Below are 15,708 nucleotides of genomic sequence, written 5' to 3'. Positions count from 1 at the left end.
TTTTATATTTAAGAGAGCATGTCTGGTATTTTCTCTATTTTATTGGAAAGACAATATACCCCTTAATAAACCCGATAGTCCCACACAGCTGCCAGCCTGGGAGGTCTCCTTTTTGCTCATGGCCTTGGACGTTTGCACCGCTGTGGGTGGCAATGATATACTGTTTTGGGGTTCTGGAATTCTCACTTAACAGCAAACATTTTTCCATGTTTAAACCTGGTTTGTATATTGACACTCGTTTTCAGGCCCGTTTTTCTTTTCATGCTAGGTGGAATTTTTGTTTCAAGCTACGTAAGTCATACGGAAGCTTCTTGTGGGAACAAAACCACGCAGAGATATTCAAAGAAAATGCTCCAGTCCCCAGGGTGGCCAAGGTTAACAGTCTGGCAGCATCTCCCCGCCCCCCATAGGGAGGAGGGGAGGAGCCACGTGGCTACCGCCCCTCCCCCACTCTCCAGGGGGGCAGGTCTCTGCAGGGCGTCAGAGCTGCCTAAGCCGTCGGTAGCCCCCACCTTCCCTTGGGGCGTAGAGACCCGGTCTGGAAGCGGAGTCGCGGCGGAGCGGGGTGGGCAGGGAAGACGGTGCACCGACGCTTCACCTCCCACTTCCTGCCGGACCGGAGGGCGCCCCGGAGGACGCTGGGGGTGATGTCAGCACCGCTGCGGCGAGGAGGCCTGGGCGGGGGAGGGGCCCCAGGGTTGGAGGGGTCCTGGCGGGCGGGCCTCTGTGGGAAAGCAGGAGGGGCCCGAGACGGTACCACCTGCTCCCTTCACTTTAGATCACAGTAACTACAGGGGCGGGCGAGAGGGACCCCACCCCCCCGGGCCTCACCGTCTCGCGTCAGTCAGTGATTTGCCTCGTAGCACGGCTGTTACTCTTCTGTCCCGACTCCGATCTGGGTGTTCTGAGTGCAGACCACGGTGTACCTCTGTTTCCCACTACGGCACCTGGGGCCTGCTTTTGTTTGGCTCACGTAACATTTTCTGATGAGTTGTCAACATTAAAGATGAGATTTTACACAAATTACCACATTTCTGCTCTTGCTCGCAAACCAGATCGTCGGCCCCCGCTGGACTCAAAGCGCGGTGGGGATGGGACCCAGGCACCCCGAGTTCAAGGTACCCCCAGCCCAGGTTTGTTCCACCACTTTTCTTTCCTGTGTTTTGGGTAGTCAGCTTCAGGTGCAAAATTCCGATTCTCTCTTTGCAGGACTTCCCCGACACGGTCGTCCGGGAAGGCCCCTTCGCAGGCTCCAACCCCCGCGCTCATTGTCTGAACCCGCCCCGGGAGCTGGGCTCGCGGGGGCCAACGGCTCTTTTGTTAGGCGGGTAGAAAAGATCGTTTGTGTGTCAACAGCTTCCCGCATTGTGCTGCGGGCCGTGTGACTGCGGCGCGGCCTATTCGGCCGGAGGCGCTTCTCTGGGTCTCCCCCCCCAACCCCCCCCCCAAAAAGAGAAGAAACCACTAGACATGTCCTAGAATACCATCTTTCGGTGAAAAAAAAAACAAACAAAAAACGCAGGAGAGAATTTCACGTGAATTCTTCCTACAGAGAAGGTGCTCGTAAGGTTATTTTAAATAACTTACTTCATCAAAAGGACAGAACGGGAGATAAGGACCCCAGGAAGACCTCCAAGCTGGACGCTCCCTTTCCCTACGCAAGCTGCTGGTCCCAGCCGGCACCACCGTCTCACCCAGTGATTTACAGACACTCGCGGCCAGGGGCCGCGCCGCCGGAGGAGATGAGTCACTCTGGCGTGGCCTCGGGCGCCGACCCCTGCCCCGCCCCCGTCGCCCAAGCTACGGACCTCAAGGCGCGAGACGCCCGGTCTCGGGCGGACCGAGGCGCCGGTCCGGGGGACAGGCCAGCGCTCGCCCCGCCCGGTGGCCCGGGCTTCGGGGCCTGCGCCCGCCCGGGAACAATGGCGACGACGCCCAGGCTACCTCGCTGATCCGGCCCCCAGGCAGTGCCCTCATGGGGTGCCGGGTTCCCGCGGGCTGCAGCGGCTTTAGCGCCGATATAGGCGTCCCCGCTCCCTCGCCCGTCCGCCCGCCCGCCCGCCCGGCGATCCCGTCAGCTCTGGCCGCAGCCATTTTGGAGCAAGCGGAGACAAAGAGCCAGTCATTGCTGCCGCCCCCACCAGGCCCCGGCCGCGGTCCCCGCCCGTCTTGTCCTCTGGGTCGTCGGCCTCTGGCCCGTCTGGCAACCTGGACCCCGACATCCCCGCCAGCCCAAGGACGCCCAGGCCCTTAGCCCACTAGCCCGCGACCCCCGGCCGCCCGCCCGCGCCCCGGCTTCTGCCGCTCGCAGCCATTGGCCGCGCCTTTTAAGCGCACGGCGCGGCCAATCGCGGGACGCCGGGCAGCCGGGCGGGGGGGCGCCGCGGCCAATGGTGAGGCGCCGAGCGGCGGGCGGGGGCGGGCACGCCGCCGCGCCTGCGCACCGCATTGCCGCCGCCCTCCCCCCCGCCCGGCCGCCCGCGCCCCCCGCCCGGCCGCCGCCCCCGCCCCGCCCGGCGCGCGCCGCCCCCCGCCCGCCCCCGCGGCCGCCCGCCCGCCCGCCCGCCCGCCCGCGCGGAGCCTCCTCCCCGCCCAGCGCCGGCCGAGCGGCGGCGGCGGCGGCGGCCGAGGAGGAAAGATGGCGGCGGGCTCGGATCTGCTGGACGAGGTCTTCTTCAACAGCGAGGTGGACGAGAAAGTGGTGAGCGACCTGGTGGGCTCGCTCGAGTCGCAGCTGGCGGCCAGCGCGGCCCACCACCACCACCTCGCGCCCCGCGCGCCCGAGGCGCGGGCCGCGGCCGCCGGCGCGCTCGGGAACCATGTCGGAGCCGGAGCCGTGCCGGCCGAGGGCGCGCCCGCAGCGGCGCCGGAGCCGCCCCCCGCAGGTAGAGCGCGGCGCGGCCTGAGCGCGGGCGGCCGCCGGCCGGGCCCGCGTCCTCACCGCGCCGCCCCGCTTGTCTCCGCAGGGCCCGCCGCGAAGCTGAACGCGCTCGAGGCCGGCGCGGGCGCCGGGGCCGGAGCCGGAGCGGGCGCCGCGGCCGGGGCCTGCCCGCCGGCGGCAGCGGCCGCGCCCGAGCCCGCCGCCAAGCCCGCCGCCCGCAACGGCCCGCCCGGCGGCCCCGGCGCCGCGCAAACTTTGAATGGGAGCGCCGCGCTGGGGAACTCGCTCCGCGCCGCCGCCGCACCTGCTGTCAGCCTGCTCCACAACGGGCCCGCGCCCGCGCCGCCGCCGCCCAAGCCTGCCGCCGCCACTGTCATCCAGACGCCGCCCTTCCTCGGCGCCCCCGCCGCGCCCGCGCCCCGCGCCCCCTCGCCCCCTGCGGCCCCTGCGCCCGCCGCGCCCCCTGCGCCCCCCGCGCCCGCCGCCGCCGCCCCGCCGCCGCCGCCGCCCGCGGCCGCCAGCCTGGCCCGGCCGCCCGGGCCCCCGGCCGGACCCCCGGCAGCCGCGCAGAACGGGGGCAGCGCCGCGCCCGCGCCCGCCCCCACGCCCGCCCCCGCGCCCGCCCCGGCCCCCGCGCCCGCGCCCGCCCCGGCGCCCGCCGCCAACAGTCAGCCCGGGCCCGCCGCCGCGCCCGCGCAGGTGGCCAAGGCCGACTCGCCCAAGACCGCGCTGCAGCCGGCGCCCCCGCCGCCGCAGACCCTGGCGACCAGCTGCCCGGCCGGTGCGGGGTCCGGCATGATCCTCGGGCCAACTATGCAAGGGGCGCTGCCCGCCGCCGCCGCCGCCGGCCTCCCGCCGCCGGCCCCGGGCACCCCCACCGGGCTGCCCAAGGGCTCGGCCAGCGCGGTGACCCAGAGCCTGCCCAGGACGCCCTCGGCCACCACCGGGGGGATCCGGGCCACGCTGACGCCCACGGTCCTCGCCCCACGCCTGCCGCAGCCGCCGCAGAACCCCACCAACATCCAGAACTTCCAGCTGCCCCCAGGTGAGTGGCCGCGCCGCCGAGCGGCTGTGTGTGTGCTCCCCAGCCGGGAGTCCAGGAAGTTGTCGGGCTGGCAGGACGCGGAGGTCATGAGCTCTGCTGGTGCGTTTCTGCCCCGGTCCGGGTCGGTCCCGGGCCTGTATGTGCTCGAGTGTTGCGTGATGTGGCTGCGGGGGCCTCTTAGCTGTGCTGGGCTTGGCTTCTACTCACCGCTTTGCGTTGGGGAACTTTCTCTGTCGGGACTTCTGCCGAGTGGGCCCTCTCCTCTCCTCCCTGCCTTGTGTGTCCCTGCCCGGTGCCCCCACAGTGGACAGCAGTAGCAGCTGGGGACAACTTGCTGGGTTATTCACTCTGGGCCGGTGACTTCCCCATGCTTGGCTCTTCTCTCCCTGGTTCCTGGGATCAGGCATATGGTTTGTGTCCTCACTGAACTCTTATGCTCTGTTACTGGGCTGGTCTGTGATTGGTGTCCCCTTCTGGTGGTCTAGGGACCCCCTTTCCCGGTGAGGTCAGGGGAGTGACGCCCCCTCCGTGAGGCTGGGCAAGCCTGCGTGGAAAGCTTTTGCTCCCCTGCTGACACCAGGATGGCAGAGTTCCCAGGTGAGCTTGTAGGGATCCCGGGGCACACACCCTTCCTGGTCACAGCCCTTGCCTCACGCGGCTCCTGCAGTCGTTTTTCAGCACTTCCCGTAGTGGCCGTGTGGTTCTGCACGGAGTCCTCACTTGGGGGACGCCCGGCTACTTTGATTGTTACCGATGCAGTCAGCAGCGGTGGGCTGGGGCTCCCCGGTCAGTGAGTCCTTTGGAGGTACAGATGGTGTAGGAGGACAGGCAGCGTCTCGGAACCCACACTCCATCTTCTGTCCTCTGGGCAGCTTTTTAAGGCTTTCTAGGTCCCCTGGCATTAAGTGTGTCCCAGTGCTTTCTTTCGGGCTTCCTGGGCAGAGAGAAACCCCAGCACTGGAGGCTCCCAGTCTCTGCTTCCATCCCTGGCCTCGCTTGCGTGGACGCAGAGCGCTCCTCCCCTGCCGTGTAGTAACATGTGCTGGCGGCAGGAGTAGTGGAAACAGCACCGCCTGTGTGTGCGTCCCCTCGTGCTTTCTGAAGCAGCCGTTGGTCACCTTGAGAGGATTTCAGCGTCTTAGAAGGAAGGTCTTGCTGTCACAGTGCCGTGAGGTTTGGAGCGGTGGCGGCACCTGGCAGGGATCTGATTTCACACCACTTCAGGGAGGAGGCAAGGTTCCAGCCAAGAGTGCTGTGTTTGGGGGTGGTCGTGAGGTCTGCCCTGCTCCCAGAAGGAGGTGATGTAAAATAGGTACCTGAGAGGTGCAGGGTGCCTCTTACAACATGCTTTGTTTTAGAGTTTGTAGGAGGGTTTCATTAAAGGTTCTGTTTTGCTCATTATGTGTATTTTGACCTTTTAGTGGAAAATACGTTTGATCTTTAGTGACGCTTAAAAAAGAGAAGTCATAGTGGTAGCAGGTTATGTAAAACGTCAAAATACTTTTCAGTTACTCATTAAAGTATCTTCTCAGTGGTCCTCAGCACCTGCCCCACTCCTGGCCAGGACAGTTCCCTGCACGACGCTTTTGTTCTGAAAACTGTCAGTGAAGTTTGTGAGTCAGTGGAGCTGGTGAGGCTGGCGCTGTGCCCGGGGAGGAGGCCCCCCGGGGCACTCGTGTGATGCCTGTAGGTGTGGCGGTTTGGGGCTGACTGGATCCCCTCGCCTCTGCATAGGTGCAGCCTGCACTGCCTGCCGCCTTCTGGGGGAGGAAGCTGTGGTTCTGAAAGGGCGCCTCTGTCAGCTCTGTCATGATTGACCCTGGACGCGCTTTCATCTCCTGTTCTACCGGCGGTGTTAAGGATGTCTGCATGTGACAAGTAGGCGACTCCTTGAAGAAAACTGTAAAAGCGCTGACTCTTTGCATGAGTTCTCATGAGTCTTTGCGGTAGTCCCGTGTGTGTGCGTGCGTGCGTGTGTGTGTGTGTGTGTGTGTGTGAGAGAGAGAGAGCAGAGAACAGCTCATGTTGACATTTGGGTGACAAATGTGGAGAGCTGTGCTTTAAAGGGGCCAAATGCTTTCTAGAAAATAAAAAACTCACATCCATCTCTTCATGCTTCCCCTACCCCCACAGTCGATCCACTAATTTGGAAAAGCAGGAGCAGAAAAAGCATAGTTAAAACTACTACCAATTCCCCACAACAAAGTACTTTCTTTTAAATAGTACAAATTAATTCTATAAATCAAAGTGAAAGATTATGAATATTCTAGTTACCTCATGTAATTGAGCGATCAGAAGATACTAAGTTCTACTTGAGGTCTCTTGTTTATTGAAAGCTGTCATCATAAAAATGTATAAAGCGGAGGTGGAATTAACTTGTGAAAATACCTATCGCCTGGCTGATAATACACTCTGGTTAGTACTCAGGGGTTAGGGGTGGGCAGGGTTTTCAAAGCTACACATAGGTGTCAAGTGAAATAACAGACTGTTGGCAATTGGAGTATGGGTGAGAGGGGCCTGCCCCACCGTCGGGGGTGGTGGTGATGGAAACAGGGACAGAGGCTTCACTGAGTCCCTGAGGGCCGGCAGGCCTTGCGTGTCTCATCCTCCCAGCCCACTGTGAGTTCCTGTTGAATTTGGTTTCAGCAGATTCAGTTGTTATGTCTTTGTCAGGATGGTTTTGTAAAGAGACGTTGATGTTATTATGATTAATTTACTTGTTTGAAGGTACCAGAGTCTCAGTTTTAATCTGCTGTGGGGAATATTGAGAACATGTAAGTCTTCAGAGAGATTGTTGCAGCAAAGGCGGTGGTCCCAAGAACGGTGAAGAGCACTAGTTAGTTCTGTACAGCTTAGAGTAGTCATAAAAGTAATATTATGATTATGGTTGAAAGGAGAGAAAAGTGATATGACACCAAAATTATCATGTGCGCAAATGGTTTTAAGAGATCTTTTCAGATAGGTGTTACATTAGAGATGCTCGTTTCTAAAGGTTATCTTTCGTTGGCAAGTTTGCATTTTCAGTAGTGTGTGTCTCTGTCTGTTCTGCTTTCACGGAGAATTTGTCCTCCTGTGATGCTCAGGTTTGGCTGAAGTACAGTTCTCATTCCAGGAGAGAACGCCTTTCCTCCATACCCTGGCTTCGGGACGATTGCATGGGGCTGACTTAAGATAAGCAGTCTTCAGGTGGCTGCGCTTGGAAAGGCGAGGTCTAGGGTAGGGTTCCCATCCTTGGTGAATGGAACTGTTGGATGGTGGGGAAAGAGGAAGAGTCTGGGGGCCAACTGCTGTGTAGACTGGGTTGAGTTCCGGGATGGCGGACCCTGAGCAGGATGGTAGGGCTTGGGGCTCAGGATGTTCTGGTGGCCGACTTCTGCAGAAGTGTTTGGCACAGGGGATAGCCTTAGGAGTTTATATGTTGTCACTTGAGGGCACTCTTCACCTGGGACAGAATACATGGTCCTTGGGCCTCCGTTTCCCCAGGTAGAAAGTGGGCTTGGCCCCGTTGTGAAGGCTGTGAAACTGCATTGGGATGAACCATGCACGTCTGTCAAGTGGTGTTTATTCACGTGCTGTCTCAGCTCCCTGGCCTTGTCATCAGCTTCAAGCAGTACTTCCTATGGATGTAGCCAAGTCTACAGGATGGCTTTATTCCCATCAAAACTGCGCCCAGATGGGATAGGTTCTCAGCACCCGGGGAGCTTGGTTCTGATGCTCTGCTCAGCGACAGAAGAGGTGATGTCTCTGAGTCACTTCCCCGCTGCCAGCTTGGGGGAGGCCCTCAGTGGACAAGCAGGCGGTCCCTGCTCTTCGCTCTCTGCCCCACCTTCTGTCCTGGCTGTCCCTGTCTCTTTAGTGTGGACATAGCTGTCTTGGTGACGTGGTCTGGGATGATGTCCTATGCCCATGTGGGTGTCTGTGGACTGATGATCCTCACATTTTAGCAGCAACCCGGAAAGGTACCCCCAGGCCTTTTGGGGATGTCTCTTCCCACTGCTCACTGTGCTCCCGGGCAGTGAACCCTGCCCTAGTGGTGGAGTCACCGGAGTCTGAGAAGTTTGACAACAGCCAGTCCTGCTGCAGGAGGGCTGAGCCCTTATCTGTTAGGGCTCTGGAAGGAAGCAGCGAGGAAGATGGTCTTCTGGCTGGTGGGTAGCCATCCTGTCTCCCTGGACTGTGGGGGTGGAGCCTGGGCTCCTCAGATACCTTCACAGTTGCTGACCGGTGGGCGCTGGGCCCCCAGCGGTGGGGTGGGATCAGAACAGGACTGGCCAGTTCTGCCCTGCCCTAGCTCAGGAGTGGGAGAGAGCAGTAGGGGCGGGTGCACCTGTTTGTTTCTTTGAAATCGTAATGAGATGACGGTGGTTCTGACGTGCTTCTTGAGCCGTTTGCAGTGTGTAAATGTAAGCTTTCCTCATCTTAAGTGATAGGTCTGAGGAAAGCTTTTTTATAAATCACTAGTTGCATGTGAGTTGATCAAAACATAATTAAAACTGTTTTTGAAAATCTTGAAGCAGAGATTTGAAAGGACTCTGGAGAAACTTGCCTGAGCTTTGGGGTAATTTGCATCATTCTCAAAAGCACTTTTCCGTGTCTTCAAGTTGATAACAAGCAGGAGACTCAGGTTTTCCAGATTGTCTTGACTGACTCAGTCGCTGCTTGGGGCTCTCACCTCTGAGGTTTGTCTTTGGCTGGAGGTTGGCAGCCTATTATTTAATCAGGCTATTTAATCAGGCTTTTGATAGTAACAGGACAAACTGAGAAAGAAAAACAAGGGAGAGGGGAGCTGTCTGCAACAGGACCCTCCGTCCTGGGTGTTGTGTGCCTGGCAGGTGACTGCGTTGCGCTGTTTCCTTTCGGGCCTGAGGGGTCATGGCTCATGGTCTGTAAATTACAAACACTGCACTTCAGACCATCTTAGAATAATTGCTCTTTAACGCCGAGTGAAGTAGATTAAGTGCTATAAAATTATGTTTGAAAATTGGAAACTTTATATTTCTAGGATAGGGCCATGCAAGCTTTAAATTAACAGTTTTGAATTTTACATATCCTCAAATAGCTACACCAAGAAATTAAAACCTTCAGAAGACAAAATTGTCCACAATTTAGATTCCTCCCTTGCTCCCAGTTTGAGAAGCGCATGGATGCCACACCTGTTTCTTGTCTGGCTGCCTGCCTGGCTGCGCTGCTGCTTGGGGGTGGGTGGAGGCCGTGCGTGGGTGGAGGGGGGAGCCCCCCACCCTCCCAGCGTGGGCTTCCTGATGGACGTGACGCAGGCCTGTGAGCGCAGAGCCCCTCTGCAGCCCTGCGGGCTTGTGAAGCTGGGTCGGACATTTGTCCTTCCCTCCCGAAGTTAGAGCCTGGATGGGACCTTTCTTTGTTTTCCACGTGGCCTGGGAGGATGGGACATGCCTGCTGATGTTGAGCCCCAAACTTGGGAGGTACGTGACCAGGTGAAGAGGAGGGTGCAGGGGGTCGGTGCTGATGCTGGGGAACCTGTGTCCGGGAGGGCTTGGTATCATCTGAGTATCGTCCCGCTCCAGAGATGGGGAAATCCTAAAACAGTTCTTCAAATTGGATGTTGGATTTCAGAACTTGGGGGCAAGTGGTAAGAAGGTTCTACCTTGTGAGTGACTTGTTTTGGGGGTCAGTGGCCTGAGTGGACACTGAATGGACAGGGCAGGACTCAGAGACCTCAGCCCCCTCCCCACTGCTGGGCACGGCCGGCCTGCTGGTCAGGCAGAAAGAGGCCGGTGGGGTCAGCAAGGAGGCCGCGGGCTTTGGGGAGGAAGTGTATACTGTGCTTACACCTGAGTCTCGGGGTCGGGGGGAGAAGGCAGCTTTTCTGCTCTTTGTGCTGAAGTACGTGGACAGCCACTCAGGAAAGGTGGTTAAAGGAGTTTATACAGCTCTCAAAGTGGGGCTCATCTTCATGAAGTTTATTCAGATGGACGCCAGGCGTTAGTGAGCTTGGCACGGAAGAGACAGGCCTGTGTCTAGCCTGTTTGATCTTGTAAAAATGCTGTAAAATAGTAGTGTCGTACGTATCAAGGTAACTATTCGAAGAGTTAAAAAGGAATATGTTCTTGATTTTTTAAAAATAAATATGTTATACAAATTGTTGGTCACTTGAAAATGATTTCTTTACCCACCTGTTTTTTCTGATCATAAAATTAGTTTTATTCATTATAGGAAGTTTGGAAAGAAAGGGAAAGTGTAAGGAGGGAAAAAGACGTCACTTGTAACCTCACTTGTCGGCCAGGTCTCATTTTGACGATGTCATCTCAGCCCGTGTCGGGTGCAGAAGTGCTTCTAACTTTTGCGGAGCCGGGGTCACCCCATAAGGGCCGCCTTCTCCTGCCTGTTTTGGGTTGGCTCCCACCCCTCGGTGGTCTTGGACGTTCCCTGCGTCCGCCTGGTACCTCCCTGCCTCGGGCTGCACATCAGCGCCGTGGCACCTGTGGTGCTCGTGGCCACTGGCCTCTCGTGGCCGTCCCGCGTCCACTCTGTGCGCCTGCTGTGCTGAACGTTTTCAAGTCTTTGATACTGGTGTCCTTTGAAGGACTCGACTGTTTACGCTTTTAAAACCGTGGTGTTTAGAAACATGGCCAAAATGTGACTTTTTAGAAACCAGCAGTGTTCTAAAGATTTTCTTTAGCAAGTTGTATCTGGTTTCATGGCTGGATGTTTAAACCATGTGAGGGTAATTAAGCCCTTGGTTGATGGAGGTGTTGGTGGAGACCGTGTCCTGCTTTCCAGGCATGGACTGAGCCAGTGAGCCAGGCTGCTGTGGATGCCGGCTCGAGGCTGGGGCCCCAGACCCACAGAGCCCCTGCTGTTGGGGGCTTGGTTTTGCGGGTTTCTCACCCCAGGTTGATGGTGTGGACAAGGGACCAGAAGGCCTTCCAAGCAGGCAGTTGAGGCCTGGGTGGTGAGAAGGGAGCTGCATGCTGCCGGGGACCTGGCTTCAGGAGAGGAAGGGGCCAGTGCAGGGACTTAAGAGCAGGTCAGGGAGGAGAGCCCAAGTTGGGGGAGCCATGGGAACTGGCTGGGGGCCGGCTGGTCACAGAGCTGTGCATTCAGAAGTGCTGGGGGTTGAGTTTATTCCAGGGTTCTCAGCAGGGTGGTGGTTGGATCTGAGCTGTGTTATGAGAGCCCTTTCTGTGTGTGGAATACAGGGGTGAGGTAGGTAGAGGCAGGTTGGCCAGCAGGGGTTGGTGGTGGCCAGGGCAGCAGCCAGGCGTACGCAGGTAGTCGGGCCTGGGACGCCAGTGTCGACATGGAGCATGGTGGACCTACTGATAGTTTGGAGGTCAGGGGTAAGGACAGGGCATCCTGGGGGGAGTGAGGTTGGGGACTGTGGTGGCAGGAAAGAAGGTGGAACATTCCCTGGGGGCCAGTGGGGGTGGGCACAAGTGTGCTTGTTTGGACATGTTAAATTTGAGATGCCTGTTTGTGGAGGAAATGGAGGGAGTTGAATATAAGCAGAAGATTGAGGGAGAGGTCAGAAGAGGTCAGAATGTGGGAGTCGTGGTGTTTGATGGAATTTTTAGTCGTGGGGTCACCCCCACGGGAGCCTCAGTGCAGATCCAGAGAGAGAGGGCTGCCTTCTGGGAGAAGGTGGAGAGGGGCAGACCCTGCTGGGCAGAGGGTGAGGAGGAAGGGGGGTGTCTGAATGCTGCCAGCCCTTCTGGGGAGAGTATTTTGTGACGTTGGAGCTTGTCACTGGGGAAGTGCTGTCCACTGGCCTCTCTGCCTTATATGAAAACCCGTTAGAATGAATGTCAGTGCTCTCCTTGTGGGGCTCGAGTCAATGAGCCCAGGTGTGTGCAGTCCTTAACTCCTGCCACATGCCAGTGGGTAGGCATCTGTAGGTCTTCAGGGGCCTGTCCGTTTCTGGAGCTGATGGTCCCCTGCAGATGACCTCCTTTGAAGATACTGAGACTGGAGGTGAGTCGCTTTTCAAGGACCTAATGGCCACTTACCAAGGGGCTGGGCATCCAGGGTGCTGCCCTCCTTACAGTACGCCCTCTGGGCTGTGCCCACTGGAGCAGCTGGTGTTCAGGGACCAGGCTTTGCGCAGGGAAAGTCCGCATGTGGAGAGGCTGTCCCAGGGAGCATGCTCGCTTCCTGTCTGGAAAGCAGGTGTGGCAGGGCGTGGAGTGCCCGGCTGTGGGCTTCTCCTGGTGGCAGGAACTGTGCTCCATGGTCCTGGCTTTGAAAGGCCCGTCACGGCCCCTGCAAGTGCTCTGGTTGAGGCCACCCTGCTGACTGGGAGGGTGAGCCGTCCGGAGGCACCCTGGCCTCGAGGGGCAGAGGCCGCGGCTCCTCCAGCTGGGCCCTGAAGGCATAGAGCTGTCTTGGTGGACAGTCAGTGGCCCTATTCGTGGCCCCGCAGGCCAGGTCGGTGGTTCCAGAGCTTGGCCGCTCATCGATCAGCAAGCATGAACTGAGCACCAAGTTCAAGTCCGACCTGGTGCTGAAGCAGGACTGTCCTGCCCTCAGGGAGTGCCCTTCTGATGGGCTGGGAATGGCTGAACCTCTGCAGGTCAGTGGGGGTGGGGCGAGTGGAATGTCATTTCTGAGTTGCCGTGTCATTAGTCACTCCCTCCCTTGGTGTAATTTCTCAAAATAGGCTTTCTGCCTGTTCTGTTCAGTTCTGGATGCACCGCAGTTCCCTCTGCTGCTTTGGACTGATTAGATAACAAGTCAGGTTTCATGCCGCTTAGTGACGTGTTTTGCAGTTAAACTCAGTTCAGAATGTCCACCTTGAAAGTCCTCGGGTGATGAAGACAGCCTCCAGCTGGGCCACGGGAATGATGGGCAAAGAGCTGGTTAGGGATCGTGTGGGTCCAGGCAAGGCTCCCAACCTCTGTGTGCCTTGGCAGCCTGGCCTGGGCCCTCGTGGGCCGACAGCTTTTCTTCCACGCTGAGCAGTTGGGAAACCACACGCCTCTGTGAATGTCTCTGAGGCTGCGCTTGGGGGTAGTGTTGGCTTTGTGACCTTGGGGGCTGCCGGCCTGCTGGGGACCTGCCACCCTAGAGAGAAGTGTCCTGTCCCGGCCTAGCCTCAGCAAGGTGAGACAGGCTGTGTGGAGACGCGTGGGCACAAGCAGAGCTGAGCATCTGGGCTCCATTCCCTGAGTCAGCACGGTTGGCCAGCACGAGTACCCCGTGTGCAGGGAGAGGGGGGCCCAGAGTGAGCCCACTTCCATGGCTGTGCAGGGACACTGCTGGGATCAGTGTGTTCCCCCCTGTCGTGTGTTCCTTCACTTGAGGGCAGTTGTCCAGAGGATGGGCTTTAACCCTCTGAAGGTGTGGCTTCTGAACCCCGGCCCCCAGCAGAGCAGGCCCTTCCTCAGGACCATGGGTCTCTCCCTGAGACTTGTCTCCAGGAGCCGCAGCCAGCAGGGTAGGTGTTCTGAGTCTGTGTAGGTGGGACTTCCTGGGAATTACCCGTGGGTCTCGATTGTGGGCTCATCAGTGAAGCAGGGTGCCTGGGCCTTGCTCTGCCTCGACTTCCGCGTTGGCATGGCGCTTATGTGGGGAGTCCCGGAGACCTGGGGTGTTTATGGACAGTCCATTGTTTAGCAGACTGGCCGAAACTTCAGGAAGCATTGGTTGAGACAGAGACCAGTGGAGGGCAGGATGTGTGTTTGGATATGAGGTGTGTAGAGTTGAATTAGTCACAGTCTCCGGTCGTTTACCAGTTAAATAATCACCTGTGACACCCCTGGCAGGAGACCTGGGTCCCTGCCTGCCTCCCGTGTGCCTGTCTGGACCCTACCTCCCCAGCCGCAGCAGCCCGTGTCCCCACTTGTGGTCACCACACCCTCGTTTTCCCCTCCTACCCGCTCGGGGCATCTTGCTATATGTGGCCAAACCATGTGTTGGATTTTGTTGTCACTCTGTAGGGAGAGCCGTGCCATGGGCCATTTTCTGGGACCTTGGGTGTTATGGTGCAGGGGTGGTGCTCCTGTAGGGTGGGTGGTGTTTTGTTGCGTGGGGACCCTTGCCCCGGTCTCCAGTAGGGGAGCAGGGGACACAGGCCTGGTGTGAGAGGAATTGTCATCCAGGAAGCATTGCCGCTTCCCAGCAGCGTGTGGGACATCCTGTGAGCAGGCCAGTGACTCCCTTAGGAAAGCCACGTGCTTGGTTCTAGAAGTTTGAGTTTGGGTCGTCTACCCATATGAGTGTGAGTCAGGAAGTGGCTTCAGGGCTGGGACCTAGAAAGGTGTTCTTAAAAGGGGGATTGCTCTTCACACCACAGGGACGGTGTGCTCACCTGGTTTGGGGGAGGGTAGGATAGCCGGGAGAAGAGAAGCTGCCAGAGACGGGTTCTGGGTGTTGTGACCCCTGGACGGTGAAACAGGTGGAGTCCACGAAGGATGCTGTGGAGGAGAGAGGGCAGCATGCGTCCCAGCCAGTGGACTGCCGGGATTCCCGCAACCTCCTGTCCATCTACTCTCTCCTCTTGTGAGCTTAGTACCTCTTAGGTTCCTTTACTCTTGGTTTAGAGGGTCTTGGTGTGGGAGGAGATTGTTCCACTATCAGCCAGTCACTCAGAGGCTGTTTCTCAGGTGGGGTTTGGGGCTCTACCCTGGACTGTCCAGTTCAGTTCAGTTCAGTCACGCAGTCGGGTCTGACTCTTTACGACCCCATGAATTGCAGCATACCAGGCCTCCCTGTCTATCACCAAGTGCCAGAGTTTACTCAAACTCATGTCCATCAAGTCGGTGATGCCATCCAGCCATCTCATCCTCTGTCGTCCCCTTCTCCTCCTGCCCCCAATCCCTCCCAGCATCAGGGTCTTTTCCAATGAGTCAACTCTTCGCATGAGGTGGCCGAAGTATTGGAGTTTCAGCTTTAGCATCAGTCCTTCCAGTGAACACCCAGGACTGATCTCCTTTAGAATGGACTGGTTGGATCTCCTTGCAGTCCAAGGGACTCTCAAGAGTCTTCTCCAACACCACAGTTCAAAATCATCAATTCTTCGGTGCTCGGCTTTCTTCACAGTCCAACTCTCACATCCATACATGACCACTGGAAAAACCATAGCCTTGACTAGACAGACCTTTGTTGGCAAAGTAATATCTCTGCTTTTTTAATATGCTATCTAGGTTGGTCGTAATTTTCCTTCCAAGGAGTAAGCGTCTTTTAATTTCATGGCTGCAGTCACCATCTGCAGTGATTTTGGAGCCCCCCAAAATAAAGTCTGACACTGTTTCCACTGTTTCCCCATCTATTTCCCATGAAGTGATGGGACCAGATGCCATGATCTTCGTTTTCTGAATGTTGAGCTTTAAGCCAACTTTTTCGCTCTCCTCTTTCACTTTCATCAAGAGGCTCTTTAGTTCCTCTTCACTTTCTGCCATAAGGGTGGTGTCATCTGCATATCTGAGGTTATTGATATTTCTCCCGGCAGTTTTGATTCCAGCTTGTGATTCTTCCAGCCCAGCGTTTCTCATGATGTACTCTGCATAGAAGTTAAATAAGCAGGGTGACAATATACAGCCTTGACATAACTCCTTTTCCTATTTGGAACCAGTCTGTTGTTCCATGTCCAGTTCTAACTATTGCTTTCTGACTTGCATATAGGTTTCTCAAGAGGCAGGTCAGGTGGTCTGGTATATCCCATCTCTTTCAGAATTTTTCACAGTTTATTGTGATCCACACAGTCAAAGGCTTTGGCATAGTCAATAAAGCAGAAATAGATGTTTTTCTGGAACTCTCTTGGTTTTTCCATGATCCAGTGGATGTTGGCCATTTGATCTCTGGTTCC

General features: G+C 57.5%; 1 protein-coding gene and 1 long non-coding RNA gene across 2 annotated transcripts in view; one reads left to right on the top strand and one right to left on the bottom strand.

Annotated features, from left to right (window-relative positions):
* Positions 1 to 21: 21 nt before the first annotated feature.
* Positions 22 to 2,437, bottom strand: LOC112578768. The gene is made up of 2 exons (XR_006544515.2): positions 1,588 to 2,437; positions 22 to 983 (listed from the first exon to the last, which is right to left on the bottom strand). It is a non-coding gene; the product is annotated as an uncharacterized LOC112578768 (long non-coding RNA).
* A 186-nt stretch (positions 2,438 to 2,623) lies between these two features.
* TAF4 (TATA-box binding protein associated factor 4) overlaps positions 2,624 to 15,708 on the top strand; it is a 64,947-nt gene continuing 51,862 nt past the window's right edge. Inside the window, exon 1 of the mRNA XM_006072304.4 lies at positions 2,624 to 3,926. Coding sequence (XP_006072366.4) covers positions 2,639 to 3,926 — 1,288 coding nt within the window. The 5' untranslated portion in view covers positions 2,624 to 2,638. The remainder of the gene's footprint in view (positions 3,927 to 15,708) is intronic.

The sequence above is a fragment of the Bubalus bubalis genome, chromosome 14, assembly GCF_019923935.1.
Source record: "Bubalus bubalis isolate 160015118507 breed Murrah chromosome 14, NDDB_SH_1, whole genome shotgun sequence".
Taxonomy (NCBI): Eukaryota; Metazoa; Chordata; class Mammalia; order Artiodactyla; family Bovidae; genus Bubalus; species Bubalus bubalis.
This window is presented reverse-complemented; position numbering and strand designations above follow the sequence as displayed.